Genomic DNA, 23,950 nt, shown 5'->3' with positions numbered 1-23,950 from the left:
CTCTCACCGGATTTGTAGCTGTGTTGATGACATGAAACGTATAGTGAAGTGCTTCTCTGCATCCTGCTGTTCTGTGTGGACAATGAGCGCGTAGCTACCCGCGGGCAGCACGTAAGACGCCTCTATGCTCCAGTCCCTGACGTACACGTGCTGCGCGCCGGATGCTGTTGCTGGACACCTGTCGAAGCGGTCAACAATAGCCTGGTAGTCTAGAGCCCCTTCATTCGCCTTCACCTATGAAATGATTTCATTGTGATTGTTAGTTTACACACACGATCTTTAAATTTTGAAAAGGGTTTGTAACAGGTGTTGGCATTACTCCTCCGAAGTGAAAGTACTTTCCTTGTACACGAGTGCTGTTACTTGAAGATCTGAAATAAAGATCTATAGTATAGCTTTCTGTGGCATAACAAGGAGCATAGACCCTGCTATTTACTTAATATACGCATGGCAACACTAGAACCAGAAAACGAAGTCAACAACCCTCGCTGGGATACCAACAGATGCAGAACGTTCGTTTCGCAAAGAGTTGCTGATGCATGCAGTACATTATTAGCTCCTGTTGTAGAAGTTTCGATCTCTGAGCGCCTTCAAAAATAAATTAGATGATGATGAAGTTAATTTTATATAGCGCTTTTTCAAACCTCAAAGCACTTGACAAAATATATAAACTTAATAATAATGGTCTCAAGACAATGAGTTCATTGCGTTCACAGTGTAGTTACTCGTGTTGAGAATACGAACGATGCATTCACTTCAGCTCTGTACCGCTAACAAAATATACTTTTCTATCAGAGGTAATAGCGGCGGTGGTGGCAGCAAAACAACATATAGGTGGTCATTTTTGGCGCATACATGACTGTCACGGAGGTAGCATTAACGCAATGGCACGAAGAAGTAGGAGGCAGAGTTGTTGACAAGAGATCAGAGGATCAAGTCCACGTTTGTGGACTCCAGTAGCTGGAACTCTAAAAGTGCGAGGAAAATGCACCGTATGGCAGAACGCCCTTGAACACCTGCAGGGAAGTGCAGCAAACGAAAACCAGAGTCGAGATGGCTCAGATGTGGCGTCTGAGACATTTACAGGATGAAGAAGACAACACTTGGGCTAGACGATGAAGAAGATAATGTGTGTGACAGCTATCGATATATTATCTGTCTCACATCTGGCTCAAAAAACCAATACCAAAAATAGTGTTTAAAATATTTATGGCAAAAATAGCACTGGATTTGATTTTTTATTTCATAATGTACATACACTTATGCCATAGACATTGATATACCATAATACAATAGTAGACATTACTATAAAAATAATGCACATGAAAATACAATACTTAACATCGTAGGAAAATAAAATAACAAACGAAACACAAAACAAACCCCATACACACAGAGCACTGAATCACTTTCAGCAGCAAAAACAAGCCATTCATCACAGTATTTATGTACACTTCCTGGTCACGATCAGGCAAGTGCAAGAGAAGTACTGATCTCAACTCTGGAGCAAAGTAAGAGCAGAATATCTCACACTCACACCCACTTTCAAAACGAGGATTCAGAGATGTACAGAGCACATAACCTCCCTATTTCACCGAAGACTCCCATTCTTTTTCATTAAAAAAGGAAAATAAAACAAACTCTCTAAAAGCAAACACAAAATAACTTGTTATAGATGATATATGTATACATGAGGCTCCAGGGCAATGGCAACCGATAAAGTTAAAAAAAAAGAGAAACCGGAATTTTATTTTATCCAGAATCGGCGACAGACCTGAAACTATGTATCATGGAGTGTTAAAAAAGGAGAGAAAAATACACAAATACATGAATGTCGCACGGTCACAAACAAGGAAATACAAGGGATTTTATTTTATCCAGAATCAGCGACAGGCCTGAGGCTGTGTTCTAGAGAGTGCTATAATAATGCCTTATTGTTATTATTTTGTTTTTTCCCTAGAATGATAGCCGAAGATTATCGCTCCTAGACAGTAGCATCGCCAGTCTATATTATCTCGGAGATAATGTCATCTTGTATATTTGATCCCACCATTCTACATGTCTCCCACCATAAAGCCGTGTGCTCATTAAATATGCTGACGGTTTGCATTATTTGATCTGTCTTTTCTGCCTGCCAGTCCTATAATCACTGTTGATGTGTTATTTGATGCGCTATAGCTGTTGAACGTGAGCTTTATTCATCCAATATAAGTTCGTTTAATTTGTAGAAAATTAAGAGGAAAAAAGGAGAGGAAAAAAAAAGCGCAAATATGTGAAAAGTCGTACGTTCACAAACAAGAAACTACATTAGTAACATCACAAAACATGCTTACACATACACACAAACGCACGTTCGCGCGCGAGCACGCACCCACACGTGTGAGAGCAGGGGAAAGGGTCATCTTACCTTGTAAAGACGCACGCCAATTGGAAGCAGGGGATCAAAGGGATCTTGCATCACACTGATGATGATGGGTCCTGCAACCAGAGTGACTGAGTATGCCACATGAAAGCAGCTCAGCCTTTTCAACTAATGAGCCTTTGTGAAAACAAATCTTGTTTATCTTGGGAGTCAGAACTTATTCTCAGCCTCGGCTGATCATAGACAGAAACCCGCGCCTGTTGACATTTTGACAAGTGTCTTTACATCTAAAAACTAGCTCGTGTGCCAGTCTGTTGTCTGTTGTTTTTTGAAACACTGGGCGGAATTTTCATAGATTAATGTCGTTAGTCACCGACATAAGTAATCGCTTGCCATTGCTAACAATATTTTATTGTTCTTCTACGAAGTCGTGTTCTTTTTTTTTTTAAATCCCAAACAGTTTTCAGTCTACTTAAATTCTCCTGATGCGATAAAAAGATCAGCCTTTTGTTAGTGACTGTTAAATATAACTGAAGTAAGTAAACCTTTCCACCATCACCTCCTGTCACCCGCATGTAGATAAGACTGCAACTCTCTTTCGCTAATTATTTTCTTAGTAAAACATCTTTTTAATTAAGAGGTTTTAGACTTGATGAAAACGATTCTTTTTAGTAAATCGCCACAGCTCTGTAAAAGTTTGAGTATCGTTACATACAAACAGCTGGGTCAATATAAAGAAGTACGTTACGCCACATGGGTATCGAACCGTAGGTCTCCACGCGTCTGGCCGATGGTCACACGCCTGAGCGCTTTCCTATTCTGCTGTCCGCAGTATTTAATATTCTGCGATACAGTGAACTTATGATGACTGTTCTCGTAAATTCCAACACTTGATAGTTTTATTTTAATTTTTTTTTTGGTACTGTTCACATTTCCAAATTCTCTTGATCTGTCCGACCATCCGGTCACTTTCGATAAGTAGAACATTACTTATGAAATTAATTAATTTCTGAATTGCTTAAGACAACATTACAACAATATTCAGCATCTTTTCATCAGCGTACTATTCACGCATCATTGATCACCGACCCTCCTTGCGTAGTGTGACGTGGTACTGGGGATTCGTCGCGTAAATATCCTCGTTACCTATCTGGCCTCCGGCGTTCACCCCTGCCACCCAGGCTCCTGGCAGCTTTTGGCGGTAGTCTAAGAAACAAGAAAACAAGCCATCAGACTAAAACAACAATAACAACAAAAGTCCTGCGTTTGAGCTTTCATTTGTCAAAGTTTCCTCTGATTCATCAATTTTTTTTTTCTTTTTTCTGCGAGCTATGATAACCGCAATCTAGAAGCGAGAAGCATTTCTTCCTCCTTTTCAATCACCTTACTGATCTCGATGCCGGTCTCAAGCCAAGAAAAAAAGGCCATTCACGAAATCTTACCCCTACAGGTGCTTGGAAAGGCCTTCGGCTGTATAGGTTCATCTGTGTGGCATGTGACTAGTTAAACTCCCAGTGAAGAAATTAATAAAATCGTCAAGTACATTCTACGTTAAACACTAATCAAGGGATTAAAAAACTATGTCCACTATTCATACTTGCTAATAATGCGCTACATCACTACAGCTATATATCTCTAACATATGGCCAAATTTTCCAAACGGTTGTAATACTGACAACTTAAACGTATCCAAGTACATTCCTGACGTCACTGTTCTTTTTCTGATGCTCTAAAATCCCAGCATTTAATGGAGGCTAAACAGCGATACAAATTACTTACCGAGAGAGTAAGTGCGTCCCTTGTAGCTGAAACTGCTTTTCAGACGAAGGGCAGAAAACTTGTGAGCTGGATTCACTTTCCTTATGAAGAAAGAAATTAAATACACACACACACAGAAAACCACTTTCTGAGACTCACATTATCAAACGTCTTTATGGCACCTGTTTGGTGTATGTGTGTGCGTTTAAGCAAAGACGTTAAACCCTAACGTCTCTGGTTTGAGTAGGTAAGAGGAGGGAGACAGGCCATCTTCCTCAGACTAATTTTTGTCCCTTTGTTGCCTCCCTTGGAGTGGTTTTTGTTTTTTGTTTGTTTGTTTTTTTCACCCAATTTTCCGTTTCAATGACGGTAACTGCCGTCAATGGTTTTTCTTATCACGATGATTGTGACTACTAATACCGTAAATTACAGTCCTTGGGTACCACACTGCATTTATAATCACCTGACACGGAGAAGAGGGCAAGGAGAAAACACTCTGACGAGGAAGGCGTCCTCTAGGCCGGGCTCGTCAGTACTGGGCAGCACGGCGTAGTTGCCGGGGACCAGCGTGTGGCGGACGCAGCTCTGCACCTCCCTTCTGTACACGTTGACATTGTCTCCCAAAATCTGCACCTCACTGAAGCGGTCATTGCTTTCGTCCACCTGGACACGAAGTCACCAGAGCTATTTTGTGGTAGCTTCTACACGCCGACAATCGCTACTCGATCCCCAAACCTTACCCTTCCTCCGACATGCGACGCTGTGGTCGGAAAGCAATGAATGCAAGTGTTGAGGGTTCCAGAAATCAGTCAACCAGTCAATTACCATCCAACAAACTAATCAATCTTATAAATAAATAAAGTCCAGCTGTAGTCGAGTGCCATTATCACTTTACCGCTCAAAAAACACCTCAACCACTTGTAAGCGAACTCACACCATCAACCGCACACATGAGGTGCTCAAACCACACTGCGTCATGACGGCCATGCTGCTTGCCTAAAGTTGTTGCAACAAAGTTTCGTTAATTTACACGAAAAAAATAATTAATAAGTCAAGTGATCGTCTTGGATTAACAGCTGCAGTCTGTTCCATCGACGACGGCAGATGAAAGCTGCTTATAGCTTCCACTACGTCACCTATACGTCAGTGACGTCAGGCTAGTGTGGGAAGAATACGTCACACTCTGGACCAAGCAGACCCCTCACTTACCTTTACTACGTCACATCGGACTGGAAGCCTTCGTCTCTGCGATCCGAGCGGCTCTGAACGAGCTGGACCACCACTGGCACATCGCGGGACTCTGTTACAATCGTCACGTGACAGGATATGATTCTTACAAGGAGGCTTATTGGCAATAGTCTAGAACTAGGCGCCGCGCGTGCTATTTCTATAGAAACTCGTCTTCTCCAAGACAGACGAGCGACACAATACATCGCGTTAAAGCAAATACCTCAGGCTTACACAAAGTCACTTCTTCCTCAGCGAGTAATTATTTCCTTGAACGAATCTTAAAATTACTCCTCCCAAGAATTAGCAATAGAGGTTTTCAGTGCTCATTTTACATTGAACTCCAAATTTTTAATGAAGTAAAATAATCGGGGTACATGTATGTACAAACGCACACAGGCATGCAGCTGTTCATTCGTTCATGTCTACCTGTTTCAGGAACAGTGAACGCAAAGCGCGGGTTTTCCATTCGCCTTTGAAATCCTGCAGCCGTTGATCCCTTCCACTCATCGAAGACATTGAGCACATATCTGCGAACGTAAAGAGTGGGGCGAGACAGATACATAGGTCTCGTTTGGTAGAACTTATAAATAATGAAGTATATATAGATATGATTTACGAGTACGCAAGTATAAGAAGGCAGTTTGTTTGCATGGGAGAGTCTCGATCTCTTCATGTTTCAATAAAACATAAAAAGAACTACTTTTTTAATCCCGGTTATTTGCCTTTCAATCCTTCTAACAAAGATTGCTCATTTAAAGAGTTACATGCTGAAGGCAGACGACTTACTCAGAGAATCGTCGGACGTGGCACCATCTAGATCGAAGTCGGGCGTCAGTGAGCAGATGGTGGTGTCAGAAAAATAGGTCAGGAAGTCGGCCAGGCACACCCAAAACTCACCGTCATCCTTCTTCTCTCGCTGCAGCTGTTCTTCCGGTACACCCTCCCATTCAGTGCTCCTGAACAATACATCATTTGATTAGCACTAGGTGAACCTCATTCTACAAGACCGTCTAAACAGAGCGAATATTGATGAAACGGACAGGTATAAATTGGCGAAGAGACAAACAGGCCAGGAAAAATGTATTTTACTCAGATATATATATATACGTTGATAATATACTGGTTAGCCACATACTTGTCGCTCCAGGCACCGGTCCATTCCGTGTGTCCCCATGGGTTTCGAACGCGTAACAGCATGGTTCCCTTTATCTGTAACACAGATGTGTACATATTTTCTTGCCATAGTTTCCACAGTTTAAACGCTTATGTAGGATAATCCTCTTGAGAGAGTATACACATATACACAGTGTTCACGATAAAGGCCCTCCCATACCTTCCTTAACCCTCTATGAAGTTATGTACCCATTTCCGACAACGAGGTTTACTGAAGAAAATTCCATGCGCCAAACGGGTATCAAATCGGCAAGCCTAAAGGATTCAAATGCCAGTGCGTCTAAAAAAAAAAAACAAAAAAAAAAAAAAAAAAAAAAAAATTGCATGCGACAGAAGACACGCATGTGCAGACAAGATGGAATGGCTGTAATATACGGCGAGATGAGGAGTAATTTCAGACGAGGACTCGCAAATCTGTTCGCACATGTGACAATATCTGTCTAGAATGTAACGGCATGACTTGCTGTAAGGCGATCATTCACTCGTATGCTAGGACAATATATTATTCAATCAATCGATGTATATAATGTGCTAATACGACCATTCGCTCGTATGTCAGGACAATGCATGTTTTGAAAATAGCGATTTAATCCGCTCTGAGACGACCGTTCACTTATAAGCATAGACAATGATGTCTTGAATTTCACGACCTTATACGCCGCGAGACAATATTCGCTCATATTCTAGGACAGTTTATATTTTCTATTTACCAGTGTGATCCGATGAGGCCACCATCCGCTCATATGCCAGAGCAGCGTATGTCTTGAATTTAAAGACGGTAATACGCTGTGAGACGACCAGTGACGACAGCAATGACTCAAAGAAAGATGAATAACTTGTGGCTTAAATAGTCTGCAATAAATTTTATTTACGGAAATCACCCGTTGAGTGTTGCGCGTGCGCACTTTTGAGACGCGAATGGCTATCTCACGAAAGTTCAGATTGTGACACCGGCCTTGTGATTAGTCTATACCAGGATAAGCTCACAACTACCCAGAATATGTTGACCCTTCCACACGCATTTCAGTCCCGAGGCACGCTCTTAAAAGCGAAGAAGATGTATTCTTATTTTACCTCCGCAACACCAGTCACAGTGTATGCATGCCCTCCAATAAGTCCATGCTGCCCATCATGTTCATCCTAAAAAATAAAAGCATGAACAAAGTATAGAGGACAAAAAAAGACAGGGTGAAGAAATAAGTCCTAGATGTCTGTTGCTATTAAGAGTTACCAGTATGTTCAGAATGGTTTTGAGCGGACTCCCCTCGCCCACCCACAAAGATATATACAAATACATCTGTCTCCAACATACACTCGATCTCTAGTTCTCTCAAGTACAAACTCGCACGCACATGCACGCGCGAAGCCACACAAACATAAAACAGGCAAAATAGAGGGAAGTACTTACGGGAACGCTACACATGACCTGTGCACCACAACGGACGGCGTTTTGAAGACGGTTCAAGAATGCCGAGGACGTTGTGTCGTCTTCCTTGAAGTCTATCCTCTCGCCAGTTCCTCCCGTCAGCGCCACATAAGCGTCACCAGGCTGACCCCCGTATATGGCGTTGTATGAGCCGTGATACCTGTTACAGACCCAGGTTTCTTTCCGTTGTCTCTACTGATATTTGCCTCACTTTTTTTCTAGACAGCATGCGACTTGTATATTGCGTTATGCCGTTACTGGATAGTCAATTTATAACTGCCTGTCTATGGCTATGGAAATTTATTTTAAAATTATAGAATTTCTGACTGATAACGCTCAGAGATTACTAAAAACAGGATTATTTTGTAAAGATTTATAACTGAAGACTTAAACTACATTCGGTTGACTCAATCTTAGTCAAATAATTCTTCATAGAAAAACACAGTTTACATATTCAATTACATACTCAAACATGTTAAATCTTGGAACAGCCGAAAAAAGGAAAAAAAAAGTCATCAAGGATTTGTTTACAGGAAACTCCAGTGGTAAAAAATCTATGAATAAATAAGTAAACATTGTTATAAATAGCATCAAAGCTCTGTAAAACTGCACTAAAACACTTAATTGAGCAAATATTACCAGTAAAGTTGCTGCCACTTCTACAAACCTTGCAAAGGCCTTTTCAAGGAGGGCAACCCACATCTCGTCCTCATCAGACGCGGAGTGAGCTCCCCATGGCTTGATACCGTTAATTATGGGCAGGTAATCGTCTATGTACACATCTTCCCATTTACCAAAGTGCCAGAAACGAGCGTGGAACATTCCGTCATATGCACTGGTGCCGATTTTGTAAGCATCCTCTGGTATGACCTGCCGAAGAATATGGTTAATGATGACGGCGACTAGTGTCGTTTTGTCTTGCAGGTCGTACAACACTGTCTACCATACACGTTGAATAGGGGCTAAGACTGACTAAAGTTTGAGAATTCTTACCTTGAGTAATCTTGGTCCAACACTGTTTTCTGTCGCTTGTCGTGACCGGAAACGTTTTCTTTAGCTGTTTACGGAACGCTTCCGCCCACCATGTATATAATTATACATACAGCCTTTAAACCCCATATTTATAGGTCAGCGTCTACAGTTTCGACACCCATTTGTTATACGTGAATACAGTCTGGACTCCCCATTGTCAGAGAACAGTCTGATGAATAATCATCTGCTTTTTCTTTAGCACGTCTGGACCAGATGCATAACGTATATGCTAGTTGCTAGCTGGTTGGTTAGAGCATCCAAGCAGCAAAAAATTAGCAGTTTAGTTGTCTTCTTCATGTTAACCCTCCAGATAGGGTCTAGCGACATGCTTTGCATGTGGTCCAATGTCTTCGATAAAAACCTACTTGTTTCAGAAGGGAAGCTTCAGAAGCCAGGCTGGCCACTGTGGACAAGAACCAACACGTACCAGCTGACCCTTGACCTATGTCAAATCGGGTGGTGCCCTCTGTAAAGAGCTTCGGATTTTTTCGGAACTCCTGGAAATGAGATTAACTGATGTTTTAGTAGATTCAAATAATGTACAAATATAAATTGTTTTACTAATCACCAAATTATGAGATTTTTCGGTCTAGTTCCTACAGAGAAGTATACATAATTCATAGAACAATTTCAGAAAAGTATGCATTTCACCCAAAAAAGATATGCACTGTAAAAACTACGATTTGCTGCAGTTATGTAATGGTGCATATTACTCTCTAAACTTTTACTCCTAAAAACATTTTGCTTGTTAATATTTTCGAGTTGTGAGTGACAGATTTAGAACAAATATTGAAAAAAAAAATTCTTTAGTTCATCCTACTTCGTAACGTAAGAACCCCATCTCTGTGTCATCTGCTGTGGACACGGGAGTGCTGTCTCCTTTTCGCTTTATCTCTACTTTCTTACAGATGAAAAATTAAAGACGAAGGCGACATAACTTCATGCAGAGAGTCAAATTCGAGCATCACTTACCCTGGTCCGTTTCCACTCCAGGCCATCATAATTCTCGATGGCACGCTGCACATCAAATTCTGTGTCGGTGTACAGTTCTCCTGCCTTCGACTTCGGGGGATTGTTGGGAGGTTTCTTTATCTCTCGCAGAGCGGAAATCCAGATACAGCTCCATGAGCCCCACTTCATTTCTGATATAACCATTAGGACTGTCGTCGGCTCTTCTGCTGGTTCTTCTTTCTGCATTTGGTGCGCCGCTGGCAACTATTACGACAAAGTAGCACAGAAATCCTGCAAAAGGTTGTTTACTCCTATTACCGGCCTGCTGAATCAAGGAATATTCTATGGAAAGAAACCAAAACCGAATGGTGGAGCGGAATATTGCGTGGGTGAATGAATAAAGAAGTGGAGACGATTGACAGTTAGCCTACACATTATTTGAAAACAGAAATAGGTGAGAAAATGATAAGGGGAATCAATATTTTTAGTGACACTTGTTGGTCCAAACTGGTAAACAGTCGTCAAGTGATGCAAAACGTACCAAACTTCTCCTTGTCTGCGATCTCGCTTCTCTGCTTATTTTTGCCGTTTTCATTTGCGGGGTTGGTTCACCATCGTCTCTCACGTGATCCGCGTTTTTCTTGCCGCGTTGACCAGCTTCTTTCCCTTTGTCGTCGTTATTGCAGAACTCGTCATCATAGATGGCGTTGTCGCCTAGGTGAGCAGGCGTGGGCGTGGGGCCGATGTTGGCGCTGCTGTTATCGGAAATGGGGTGACGGTACCGGGTGGCGATGCTTCTGCGCTCTTCGCCGGGTCTGGTTACTGGGCTGTCGTGACCGACTGTGTTGGTGTGACGGTCTGAGCTGGTCCCGTCAGTGCCGTTGTCAGCGTCGACTCCACCTGGAGGAGAGGTGTAGGACGACGACCCGCATCCCATGGTAAACAGTTCTTGTCACCGATGCAGTCACCTTTGATGAATCAAGAGTGAACCTGGACAATCACATACTGCAGTGACAAGGAACGAAAAGGCGGTGGCTTATTCGCAACCCACCAACTCACCAACCCACCAAACCACCAACTCACCACCCACCGGGTAACAGGAAGGGGGAAGGATTGGTGTTTTACTCCGAACCTAGCGACTAAGGCTACATCATGAAAAAGCAGTTGGCCCTTTAGAAAGGTGTCACATGCAGAAAAAAAAGAGAGTGAACGCCAACGTATAAATATTTTTGCGGGTGTAATATTAACTGAATTTACAATCGATTGAAAGACTGCGCTACAGAAATACCAAAACTAAATACATGGGCGGAAAAAACAACAACAAAGCACACACACACACACACACCCCTATAATTTTTTTTTAACGATGTGTGTTAATGTTCATAACACGGCTAGTCGTGAATAGCTCATAAAAATCATATTCTAAAAAATAATGGTTATAAACAGCTACAAAGATACATCAATTGGTAAATTACCAAAGAAAATAACCTTTTTGTGAACAATCTTTGCTGTCGAACTATTTCTCTAAGCAAGTCTTTTAAGCATGCTTAAACATGAAATTAATAGCGAAGTATAAATCGTTTCTGCTAATTCTGACACACAACATTTAGAATACATCCAACAGACAATTTTCAGCATCGTCCCCGACACTGTCACCTTAAAAGCTAGTCGTTAATTTTAAAGACTGAACCATCTCACCGACACAGACGAAGCTTGATATGCGCCTTTCCTAGTTCCAGAGCCCCACATCTGCCTCAGCAGCCCAGCCAGCTACCCCGTGCCATTAGTCATGACGTCACATCGGCTTCATCTACCCGGAGAGATAGTTCCCTTGGAATCGCACTGTTCAGCGTTGTTTAGCAACACCTCATCGAAGTGGGGAAATCATAAAGGAAATGTTTCCAGGATCGATTCCTGCCTGCTGATTAGAGGCATTGAGACTAGCTGAACGGGGTGCAGGTCCCAGTTTGCTAGGAAATGGGCTTTATGACTCCCAAGTCAAATCGTACACGAAATTTATTGCGTGGATTGAAATGAGCGACAGCAGATGTAAGAGTCACCTGGCTGCTTATCGAAAATCACGAAACCCTTCCATACCCCGCCTCTTATGGCTTCATCCAAGTCACACGCTTAGCTATTCACAGAGAATGCGCAATCGTCCTAATTGCATTGGGAGCTATATTCTGATGTGATATTAATTGCCGATGAGGTTTGAAGTAACCGTTTTCCACCCGACATAAGAAACTGTTAAGAAACAAATACGTGTTTTGCTGCCTTTTGTACCTCACTTCTTTAAAAGGTCAGGTCATCAACATCTGGGTCATCTGGGGAAGTATGCAACGACACGTGTATATCTAGCCAGATAGTGTACCCTCCTCTTGCTGTGTGCTTCTATCAGATGTATTCACTATGTTTAGTCAACATTTTCTTGTCGTTTACTCGCAGTGTATTATTTACTAACAATTTGGAGATTGATACATCCTATATAGAAAGTATGCTGTCTTTTTCGTTCCTTTACTATTACAACAATTTTATTAGAGCAGGATTAATAGTTTGAATCGAGTTGTACACACGTGCAAAAAAGTTATTGGACGCCACAGAATGATTTTCAGACTCTTTGTAACAAGCAAGTTTCTAAAAATCTACAGTATTATAGGCATATCCTATCAGGAGATGGGTTCAATCTGCTGATTCTGAGTGCCTGCATACAGGATCAAAAGAATGAGGCTGTCCTTCGTTATTTCGGCCGAGACTTCTGAAACGCTGTGTGTGAATGAATTGTAATGAAATGCAAGTATTATGATTGTATGAGGGTCCGTCTGGTGTGGCGGGTATGAATGTATAATAGTTTTGCTGATTGTTTATTGCTGATATGGTATTGCGTGGTTCTAACTCTTGCTTATAGAGTTACTATATATACTAATCTACACCCTCGATAAATAAATTCGTCTCTAATCCTATTAGCGCGAAAAAGGGATAACGAGTTTCAAAAGATAATCCGTTTTTTTTTCTTTTCCAAGACTAAATAAGGAAACGACAGCTATCTGACCTTAACAAAACCACCCCACCCTCTGCGCATTACACAGACATGTTACACCAATTTAATCGAGAAATGTTACACCATGTAATCGATGATGAAAGAAATAATAAAAAAAGGCTCTGACATGGTAACAGTGACAAAACGTGACATCATTTGCACCAGAATGCAACAGTTTGCACCAGATCCATTCTTTTATAAAAGCAAAAGAACCATTGTATATGGAGAGAGAGAGAGATTCCATAAACAGTTTACAAAAAAAGACCAATAAATCCCCACTTTCAAAAAAACAAACAAACAAATAAACAAACAAAAACCATAGTTAAATATTTACTACAAAAAGTGTCAGTTGAATTGAGTGACACGATACTTGTATGTGCTTATGTAATTAAAAACACTAAAAACTTATCAAAATCAGATCTATGTGGAAAAGTTTTTGTTTTGTACTTATTCATTAGCTTATTGTTTGCGCAAGGCGATAATAACGTTGCTCTTACCTAATCCTATAATTCTTTCGCGTGAAGAAATTTCCACGGGAATGTCTCATAAAATAGAAGTGTCGCGTCCGACAACCAGGCAACAGCGTAAACAACCTGCCAGACCGCCCGGCGCGCCATCAGGGAACTTGGAGTATGGGACAGCCAGGTAGGGAGGAACGATCACTCTGATAGTCCAGATCTAGGAACGATCACTCTAGTAGTCCAGATCTATTCAGGTTTGTCGAACTTGTATATGTCGTCTGTGCAGAGGCACGCAGTGTTAGTACTTTTAGAATATATTCTTTGCTTACTGCTATCTTATTCCCAACAAGGAGACGCAAAAGAACAGTCTTGCGAGTCAGGAAGGGACAGGTTAGTGTTTGATAATGATTGACAGCTTGCGGTATTGGAGACTTGGAGTACTAATGCTTATCCCGGATAAATGTCCGATGCGTCGATTGTAAACAGACTAAAGTTGAATCAAAGTTTGGTGTAGGGATGTAATGATCACGATCATACAATTGAATCAGGATGAAAGATCTGTCCTGAAAACATGCTCAATGCGATAGAGAGCACAAAAAAAGCAGACTGATTCCATTTTCTTGGTACAGGTAGAAAGATTCGAGTTGATACACTAGCTGTAAGAAGGAGGAAATGCTGTGTCTTTTTAATAATATCGGAGCTTGTAAGACCTTTAGATAAGTTTTGTTCTCTGAATATAAATTATTTAAAATGAAATGTAACAAATATTTAAAAACTCACAGTTTTCCTTGGAGAAAATTGCTCCGTTTTCCTCACACAAGCCTGGCTCTTGGCATGCTTTAGAGAAATATGTGCTTTAATCCTGTGTAATAAATAATCTTGATTGTTTAAAACAAGAGCAAACTAATGGTGACTGATGTTACAACAATAACTCATTATATACTGAAAGCAATGTTGCACTTTAAATGTAATTACTATTACTAATTCTATTACTACTGCTGCTGATAATAATAATAATCATCATAAACCAATTTGATAAACTGAATTTGAGGATGATAATTTAAAGATTTTAAAAAGACCTTTTGCAGGAGAAAAAATTTGCTATAAGCAATATGTCCTGTAATTGGCATATCCATTTTTAGCCATAATAACATCATTATTAGATAAATTCAAGATATGTTTGCAGTGTTTTAAAAAAGTAGCAACTGTAATGGACATTTTAGACCAATTCTTTAAACATGTTTTTGCTTGATCTTGAAGCTTAGCACAGATTGAGATAGCTGGAAAAAATTTATTGTTTAGTAGGAGAAGGTTGAGAAATAGAGAAAAGAGAGCGTGCCTTATGCTTTTTTTCAGGCAGTTGAGATAGCATGCATAGATTGCTCTTGCAACTCTTTATATAATCTTGGCAGTTATATTCTGTATTTATCAAAGTAGCTATAGAAGAAAATGTTGTGACAAGTGCAAGGAGCACAATAGAGTACATGAGGATTTTTGTAGGGTCTACTGCTTGAAGGTTGGAGAGGGTGCTGATTCACCAAAGTCTCAGGTAAACTACTATATATCTCATGAAAATTTTATTTACTATGTCTCCTTTTTTATTAGATCAATGTAGAATGGCATGATAATGTACACTCATGAATAAACGAGCACAGTTTATTTTGCACTTGACCGTGTAACTATACAGGGCAGTAAGAATAAGCAGGTGACTCTGTTGGCAATTGCAGCATGGCTACAGCAGGTCAAACAGCCTGGTATCAAAAGGAAGTAACTTTGTCGTCAAAGAAAAGAGGCTGTCACCTTGTGACTGAAGAAATTGTTAAAAAGGTGCCAGACATCGAACAGATCAGTGTGGGTCTTGCTCATATACATAGTAAGTAAAAACTTTAATCAGCTAAAAGTGTTGCTGTTGGTCTGGTGCATGTGTAGGGGTAACACTTATCCTTGGCCAGGTGTGGAACATTAGCACTAGTTTTGTATAGAAACAGATTTGGTAAATGTAAACCTAACCATGCACTACACACTGACGTTGACTGTGAATGTGTACACTACACGTGATATGACCCAGCTAGTGACAGCACATTAGTGTTGGTCCCGACTGGGTTAATTGGAAAGTTACCCCACTTAGCTTTGATTTTAGCAGTATGGGAGGAAGGGATATTTTTAGAAAACCTAGGTACTTGATTCTTCAACAGCCTTGTCATATGTCACAAATGTCAGATTCAGAGAGAAGTTTGTGTGTGTGTATGCATTCATGTGAAGCAAGAACCTTAATGGACTTACAAGATATAAGTGTTATAAGAAACACTTTATTTATCCCAGAGGTCAGTTCAGGGGTGGCGTGCAAATATTTTTTTCTAATGATTGGGTAAAATTTTGGTGCATAATACTATTTCCTCGAATCAGGGTCAGAACCCATCTTCTGTTCTTAAGGCTTCCCCCTACAAATATCACCACCCTGCCCAGACAGAGGTCAACATCACAGACCAGGATTGTGTATGAATATTTTTATGTTGCAAAGGCCTTGCGCCAATGGGAGAGTGGCCACTGTATATTAGATATGTCTGAGTACAAACATGGTTTGGACCTATTTTTGTTCCTGGTGATGCTTGCACTGAGCTTTACCCAATCATTAGAAAAACATTAAAAGTCATCAATGCTGTGATTACAAGTTAGCGTATTACCATAACACTATAAGGCCACACCTATATTGGTCTTGTGCCAGTGAAGGGCACACACCTGGCAAGTGACTGCGCATCAGTAATTTACCTAAGACATGGCCTGCCTTGCTTACATCATAGCACACAGCTGCAGCTCAGTTGATGGAATCATTATAGTTGGTGTATTGTTACTTGACCATGTGGTGCTTATGTCTTGTCATTTTTAGCATAGAAACTTAGTAGCTCAGCTGTATGTTACTTTATCTATATCATGTCATTTCTTATTCGATTTACTCAGAAGTCCTTATTTTGTGGAATACAGACAGGTTTTTGGTAGAGCAATGCGTTCTATCAATACATGTATTCCTCTAATATTATTATATATCGTACTTCTTATATAACCAAGGTGAGGTCCAAAAGCTTAAAGAATTGAAAAATAGATAAAATTTTTATTTTGCTGAAATCAAATAATTAATTTACTTTCAACATAATCACATGCAGCAATTAGACATCAAGGTTGTGCACAAAATGTGGTCAGAAATCCGCACTACATTTATTTAGTAGAAATTCTTCATCCTTCCATGTATAGTGTACAGATAGTTAAAAAACCTGAATGATTTTATAATAATACTATTTGCATGTCACATATAAAGCCAACAGGATGACAGCCATTTTACTAACAGACTGGCTTATGATTTTCAGTTAAGCATACCTCAGCCAGCTTAGCTCTTAATGAGGTAGGAAAAGCTATTTCTTTTTTAATTCTTTCATAAAGTTATTGAGAAAAGGTGTGAACAGTTATCATAGTTATCAGAGCTATATATTTCAAAGTCACTGGTGGTAACAGTCAGGATGACAGATAACAATGATAAAGAAAGCAACAACTACCGTTTGCATTCTAAATCCTTTTGTGATTATTCACTATCATGAATCACCCAAATTCTCAAATTTTAGTTGAATTTTTGTTGAAGACACTTTTCTACTTTATAGGCTTTTCTATACAGAAAAATGTCATCATTTTGAAAAGTTTTGACAGGTTTCTAAAGTTCTAAAAATAGTTAAATAAAGGAAACTGCAGCTCTTGTTCCAGATTTTTGTTATGATGTGGGGAAAAAAATTGTATTATCAAACCATGTGTGTGTGTACTGTACTGAAATTAAATTTCCTTTAATTTTTTTTTTTTTTATCTACTACAGAACTGGGATCCAGATGTCCGGTGAGTTTTCAGTTTGCATTTATTAAGCTTCTTTCATTCCACACATTATAAAAAGAGATGCAATGAATCAACATACTGGTGAAGTATATGCTTCCACCACATTTCATTGGATGCTCAGTGTTTAGACAGTGAATATTTGATAGAGTAAGCTAGCTGGGGTGGCATTTTGTTTTCTTATGTGACTGTGCAGAAACAGGAAGTAACAACGATAGTGCTTGGAATAAAAAAACGTACAGCTGGTCAATTGGTAGTCACTTGCTGGTAACGGGAGCTTGAAGGCAGTGTCACGGGCAGATAGTCTGATTATTAAATGTGTTTAAAGTTACTTTTTGTAGTTAAGACAATATTCCTTAATAGCTAATTAAGCCTACAGCTCTAACGTTCTTCCCTGACATCTATATAGACAGTTAAGACGAGCGATTGTTTTGATACTTTTATTTCTTTCCTTCATTTTTTTGTGATTTACAGAGTTGACACGGAAATGATGCTGAACAAGATCGTTCCAGAGGTATGGTAGACGGAAATAGTGGTGGTTTATGTGGTGATGGTGGTTTTTAGCTCACTTTAGAGTGGATAGAGCGCCGCAGTACACTGGTCGATCCGCTACCCGTGTAGCACAAAAACTCACCAAGCGTATCTCTTTTTATTTTAGATCATTCTCAGAACAAAGTGTCGTGTCTCTTGTTTCATGTAGGAGTCTGTGTTTTTCCAAAGCCTATTTAATTTTGTTCTTTTTATTTTTGTCTGCCACCATACTTTCCCTACGCCAATAAATAAAAATCGTCCCACTCTTTCCTCTTTACTACGTTAAAGGAAAAGTTTAGGATTTTGAAAACATTGATATCTCAGAGTTTACAAGTATTTTCTTTGCAATTCCTAGACAGGGTAAAAACCTCAAAATTAAATAAATATATCGTTTGTTATAAGGCAAAAGGTACGACACTCTTTCCAGAGGTTTTGTCTGCTTTGCTTAGTTACCATCACAGCTGTAGAAGACAGAAAACTTTAACTTGTTACAGCATTAACAAACTACATCTCACGGTTCGGGCTTTATGTATGTAAGCTTCTGGAATCATCTAGGTCATTCGGTTCACTTGCTTGTATGTGTAGGAGAGAGAGGTGGACAGTGAGACATATATACACAGGGCACAGAATTTTTTTAAATTGTCTCACCTCCTGACATATTTTTAAACGTGAGGAAATTCTAGTATGTCACTTTTTTTAAAATCATTGAATTACAGAGTCTATCCTTTGGAAGCCATCACGTTCGAAACACATAAATCTGTCCTGTTAGTAGCACCAGACACAAGTACGTTTCCAAGCTGTAGCTCATGTTTTTGCTCGGCCGGTCTTATAAATGGCGGTGGAGGTAAGAAGACTGCTTGATTCGACGAAATCTTTTTTTAATGTAAATGAACGTTAGCATTATACATACCAGTGTTGATAACATGAGTAAAATATCAGTGTATGTTGCTTAAGTAAACAGAAATAATGATTATGAGCCGTTTTCTCGCGCTTTTGCACGACTTTTCCGACCGCATCACAACAATTACAGCCATTTTTATTAGCTGCTATCATCTCACTATTTACAGCTATCGACCTCATGTTTTAATCTGTTTGGTATACAGAGGTTAGCAGACGTCTCTAGTACTTTATCACCACCCCCACCTTTTGCTGCTATTGATATTAGTAACCAGAATCTGAAAATAGGAGTTGTCTAGTCCTGCTTCAAGTAGCAAGTTTGTGACTTGATGGAGAGAAGTCAAAGATGATAACATTTCAGATTTCAGAAAAGAGGTTTTGAGTTTGTACCTAGTTTCACACGTTTCAATTTTTACGCAGTCTGAAAGATGTACCGGAATTACCCCAGAAGAAAAAAGTTTTTCATTTGACTGTAAGGTGATAGGGTTGATGTAAATAACCTTTGAGAATTGGCAGTCAAAAGATCCACCCTAAGTATTGATAATGGCAGTGATGGAGTAGTTGAAGAAATTGCAAACCACATTAAAGCGTGAATATACCAGCGCTTATCCATAATGCCGGCGGCTTCCTGCTTGCGAGCCATTGTGACGTCACTCGATGGCAAGCCTAGTTGCTGAGTTCAGGTTTTGCTAATTTTGGATCTTGAGGACGTGACAGAAAGGCTGCCGTCCAACGGCCTTTTGATCTACAGACATACTTCTTCGTCGCGAGAAGTTCGGGAAGAAAAAAAAATAATTTAGGGCAGGGTTTTACCGCTGCGAAACGGCATCATTATTGGGTAAATATATAGAGCACTGGAACTAAAATTAGGATGTAAATTAATTTTTTTTGTTGGACAACTTTTTTTTAGATGTTATATTTGGATATTTTTTTATTAATTACGCTGACAGATAACTTCGAAAGAAAGGTAGACTACAACTACAGGAGATTTATTTGTGTTGTAAGAGGCTTTAAAACATATTCCTTCGCTGTTTCTGTCCTTCTGTCTATCTTTCTGGTTTCTAGTCTTCTGAGCTAAGGAAATTTTGCAACTATTTTCAGGGACAAAACTACCGTCACAGTTGCGAAGGTCCAGATGATATGGTATGTGAATTGTTTACGAGTACCTTTTATTAAAAACTTTTAGTTAAGGAAGATGGGTTTGTGAGATACTAAAGTAGTGGAATGCCAGTGCAGAAGTCTATAAACTCGCCTTAAAAGAAATGAAAGAAACAGAGAAAATTATCATTTAATTGACTTGATTGGTCGTTTTAACTACTTTGCTTTTCTGAGAACTACTTACTCTTCTTCTGCACAGAATCAAAAAGTAATATCTTATTCTTTCATGTACCTTCACGCGAAGCTCACGAGGGTTTTTGAATAGCTCTGAAAGCTGATGCCAATTTGATGGCTTTATGAGGGGAATTATGGTGTCTGAAGAACTGGTGAGACCCAGCTGTGTCTGGATAAGAAGTAGTAAGTATTCGGATTAAGATGAAGGGGCGAGTTCGCTGCACTCAGGCTTGATTTACTGTGATGTTTCACATAAATTCAGATTAAAGAAAGCTGTCTCTACATCTCTATTTTCTGGCGTTGCAGCCGGCTCACATCAAAGCGGCTCTGATCGGTAGCAGTGTCACTATACCTATAACGGACGGGAAGTTCAACCTGGGCACGTGGCAAGGCGTGTGGCTGTTGTGAACACCGAAATCATGGAGGTATGATCAGTGTTGTCGCCGGCGATGGTGCAGGTAATTTGGAGAATGGTATTTAGTCTGAGCCTTTCAGAAGGAACAAAAGTTCGCCTCACTAACTCAAGTCTACGCCTTCGCAGCATTCCCGTTAGTCTTTGAATGGGCGCGTGTCCGACCAGGTGTTACATAACGATCGAAGAAATGCTTTTTCTTTTTCGTCTTCACACAATTTTTTTTCCTCGGCCATTAGTATAGTGACATGGCTGCTTATTAGAGTTATCATTTCCTCTGGAAGCTTGTGGTTTTGCGTGCTAATGTTGTCAGTAGTTTTCTTCACTGCTCTCTCTCTCTCTCTGTAAGACAGCATGTTGGTATGTGTGTAGAGTGAGTGTTTGTAGAATATGTGTGGTGTGAGTCCATGCATAGGTGCCACTGTGTGTGCGTGCGCGCATGCATTAAAGCGTTCACCAGGAGTCAGGAGTGTAAAGCACACTTTGAGCTGTGGAAAAAGCTCAGTGTAAGAACGTAGTGCAAACTGCCTTGGCAAGAGTCCCTCCGAGGGTGTATGATGGCCTCTGTAAGTAGTAGACGAATGATTTTGAGAAAGCCGTACGCCTGCAGTTTTACGGAGGTGTCTATCAGTGATTGTTGTCTTGTGCGCAGGTTCTCGGACTGTCGTCGTCACGATTCAAGGTCTCAGAAAGTGACCTGATGACTTCTCGACGTCGAGTTTTTGTTTGAAATCAGCGAAGTCTTTTCTCCAGGAAGGCGTTCCACGCCACTGCACGCCTCTGGATTTGTTATGACAGCAGTCTTGTGTTCTCCTGTTTTGTGATGATTAATGAAAGTGAAAGCGAGGAAGAAAAGCCCATGAACTAATGCGGAGTTTGGTGAACAGTTAACAGCAGTCTTCTGCTTTGTGATGGTTAACGAACATGTGGGACAAAAACCCCATGTAGTTAATGCGGGATTCGACAAAACCTGACACTCCACCTCCCATCCCTTATCCCATGGGACTGATTTTCTCTTGCATTTTTTTTTTCGAAATTGTCTTACGTGAGCTTGTGATTATATCGTGAATGAATCGTATCAAAGACTTATATTTTGTGAACAGTTTCTCTGTTTTTAGTATGTGACGGAACGAATGCGCTGTTTATGTGCTCTTTCATGTTTTGTGTGTGTGTGCGCGCGCGTTTGTGCGTATGTGTGCGTGCATAGACACACCCTGGGCAGAACCCGTCATGGCACATACCATCTTGAGAGTCAGCGCCTTGTTCAGAATAGCGTGCGATCAGGTGAAAAGATCATGGTCGCCATTGCACTTACTTGCGCATCAGGTGTAGTAATTCATCTCATTAGTGCACTTAACAACGGTTTGTATTACAGTAGTACCAGCCTGAATACCATTAGTGATGTTCCTTGGCTGACAAGTTGTCAGACACCCTGTGGATTTGCAACCAGACCTCCCACCCAAGATACGTGCTTGCTGGCGTCGCCCAACTTTGGTTTTTTTATTACTGTGGTGTTATAATAACTTAGGAAAGTGGGTTGGCGTGCTAATAAGGTGGAGTGAGTACACAGCTTCATTCGTGAGAAAAAAAGGTAGGTTTTTTCTTGACACCGCCTCATGTTATATGATCATGGCAATGCCTCTGATGTTAGCTGGTGCGTGGGTGGAACAAATCACCTGTCAAATGTCAGGTCAGACTGCAAAATATGCTCCATCCACCTACGGGAAATCTTTGGATTTGTTGAAGGAGTTTCATCGCCTCAATAAACACTGGAAGATTAAGCTATTAAAACTTTAAGAAACAAATACGCAAACAAAGATAAACTCAAAAACAAATTGTCGCAAAATGCTGTGACATCTTGTATGATGTGAACTTGTACAGAAAACCCAACAAAACACACTGCGAAGGCGGAGGGGAAAAAACAAATTATTAGCAGGAAACCCTCAGATTTTCTCTAGCCTACTTTTCGTAGCTTTGACTGGTCATTAGCCGTGTTAAAAAGCCAAATAAGATCCTTACATTCAAACACGCAAAGCTGAAATTCAATTTACTCCTAGCACGAGCGGTCACTCAGCTTATTCGGCCATTTTCGACCTTTAAATGACTGTAAGATGGCGAGAAAGAGCGGAAAGAGTTGTTTCATTGTGCCACGCCATCCTAACAGCAAAACATGAAATTTGTAGAGAAACATGCTGCGTTAAACCTAATGGATAAGTCATGCACTTTGTGCGGGTGTGTATGCGTGTGTGTGAGAGTGAAGAAGTTCATGCATGTGACCGTTTGTATCTGGATGCGCTCTCTAGTAAAACACATTGTCGGCCTTTCAAATAGAAAGTGTGTAGGAGACCAATACCACGACAGATCCAACTGAAAGAACGATCAAAGTAGAGGAGAGGAAAAATGAATGAGATTCACTGTTTGATTTACGCTGTCAAGACTGATGACAGAGACAGCAGCACTGCGACAACGACAATAATGATTTTGTCTACTATGATGATTAGTGCCTATTCTAGTAGACTTTTAATGCTAACGCTAGTTTATTTAAAACTGAGGTGTCACATGCCAACAATGCATACGCCACGTGACTAGAATTAGAATAAGCACGTGCTGAGCCGGATTGTAATGCGTACGCTGCCTGCAGAATTACGGATGTCTCGAGGGTATGTAATGCTTACGATACCTATGTACAAGTACACGTTTGGCAAAATGTTGCTGGGCTGCACGGCATTCGTTAGGTATACGTATTTGATGTAAGCAAATTCAGACTGCTGTCATTCTGAGGGAAAGGCCCACCGTCCTCACAAGGACCAGCTGCTAGTGCGTGCAACGTGGCTGAAGTGGGCGTTGTGAATCGTAAAGAAAACATTTTAAAGGACATTAAAACAAAGCTGACAGATCGAATGAGGTCTGCTGTTGGAGGTGGAAGGAAGAATGGAGATGGAGGCCTCTAACTCCAGAACAAGACAAAAAAAATAATTATGCTACGTTTGACACCATGCCTTACGATTAAACTGGTTATACGGTTTAAAAAGGTTAGAAACCTATGAACTGAGAAAGAATTTATAAAGGCACGATTCAGATTGTGAAAATGTTTTGGTGAGAGTAATCGTAACTGATATGTATGAAAAAAGTCTACAATACTACAATGTATATATAAAAAAAAAACATAAATACAGCAGAGTCTGAGAATGTTTTTAAATCATCTTCCCATCAGATGTAAAAACGTTTTATAATAAATTTCAGAAAGGGCTTGTTTAGTCAAGGAAGAGGGGAACGAGATTGAAAAAAAGTTACTAGGTTGTCGAGTTTTTCTCCTGGATATAAAATTAAGGCCTCTGGTGGAAATGAGTAGATAAGGAAAGAAGATGCAATATCAATAAGAAGAAGAACAATTGGTGCATCTGATTAATTTACATCTTAAAACCGTTTTACCTATTCGAGCCGTGTCCCGTTCATGTAAATCTCTGCTTTTCCGTTT

At 40.2% G+C, this 23,950-nt stretch overlaps 2 protein-coding genes across 2 annotated transcripts; one reads left to right on the top strand and one right to left on the bottom strand.

Moving 5' to 3' along the window:
* Positions 1-3: 3 nt before the first annotated feature.
* On the bottom strand, positions 4-10,869 carry LOC112564067 (calpain-5-like). The gene is given in 16 exon segments (XM_025238642.1): positions 4-234; positions 2,408-2,478; positions 3,452-3,568; positions 4,142-4,221; positions 4,584-4,783; positions 5,330-5,452; positions 5,777-5,877; positions 6,137-6,306; positions 6,486-6,559; positions 7,598-7,663; positions 7,932-8,109; positions 8,617-8,819; positions 9,347-9,478; positions 9,954-10,040; positions 10,042-10,196; positions 10,545-10,869. Coding segments are annotated over 16 exon segments (2,313 nt in total).
* A 2,787-nt stretch (positions 10,870-13,656) lies between these two features.
* Positions 13,657-21,561, top strand: LOC112564975 (UPF0047 protein YjbQ-like). The gene is given in 9 exon segments (XM_025240168.1): positions 13,657-13,820; positions 15,158-15,303; positions 16,793-16,827; positions 17,287-17,306; positions 17,775-17,814; positions 19,830-19,871; positions 20,367-20,462; positions 20,464-20,485; positions 21,125-21,561. Coding segments are annotated over 9 exon segments (564 nt in total). The 5' UTR covers positions 13,657-13,701; the 3' UTR covers positions 21,169-21,561.
* Positions 21,562-23,950: the final 2,389 nt, after the last annotated feature.

This window comes from Pomacea canaliculata, linkage group LG5 (genome assembly GCF_003073045.1).
Source record: "Pomacea canaliculata isolate SZHN2017 linkage group LG5, ASM307304v1, whole genome shotgun sequence".
In the NCBI taxonomy this organism is placed as follows: Eukaryota; Metazoa; Mollusca; class Gastropoda; order Architaenioglossa; family Ampullariidae; genus Pomacea; species Pomacea canaliculata.
This window is presented reverse-complemented; position numbering and strand designations above follow the sequence as displayed.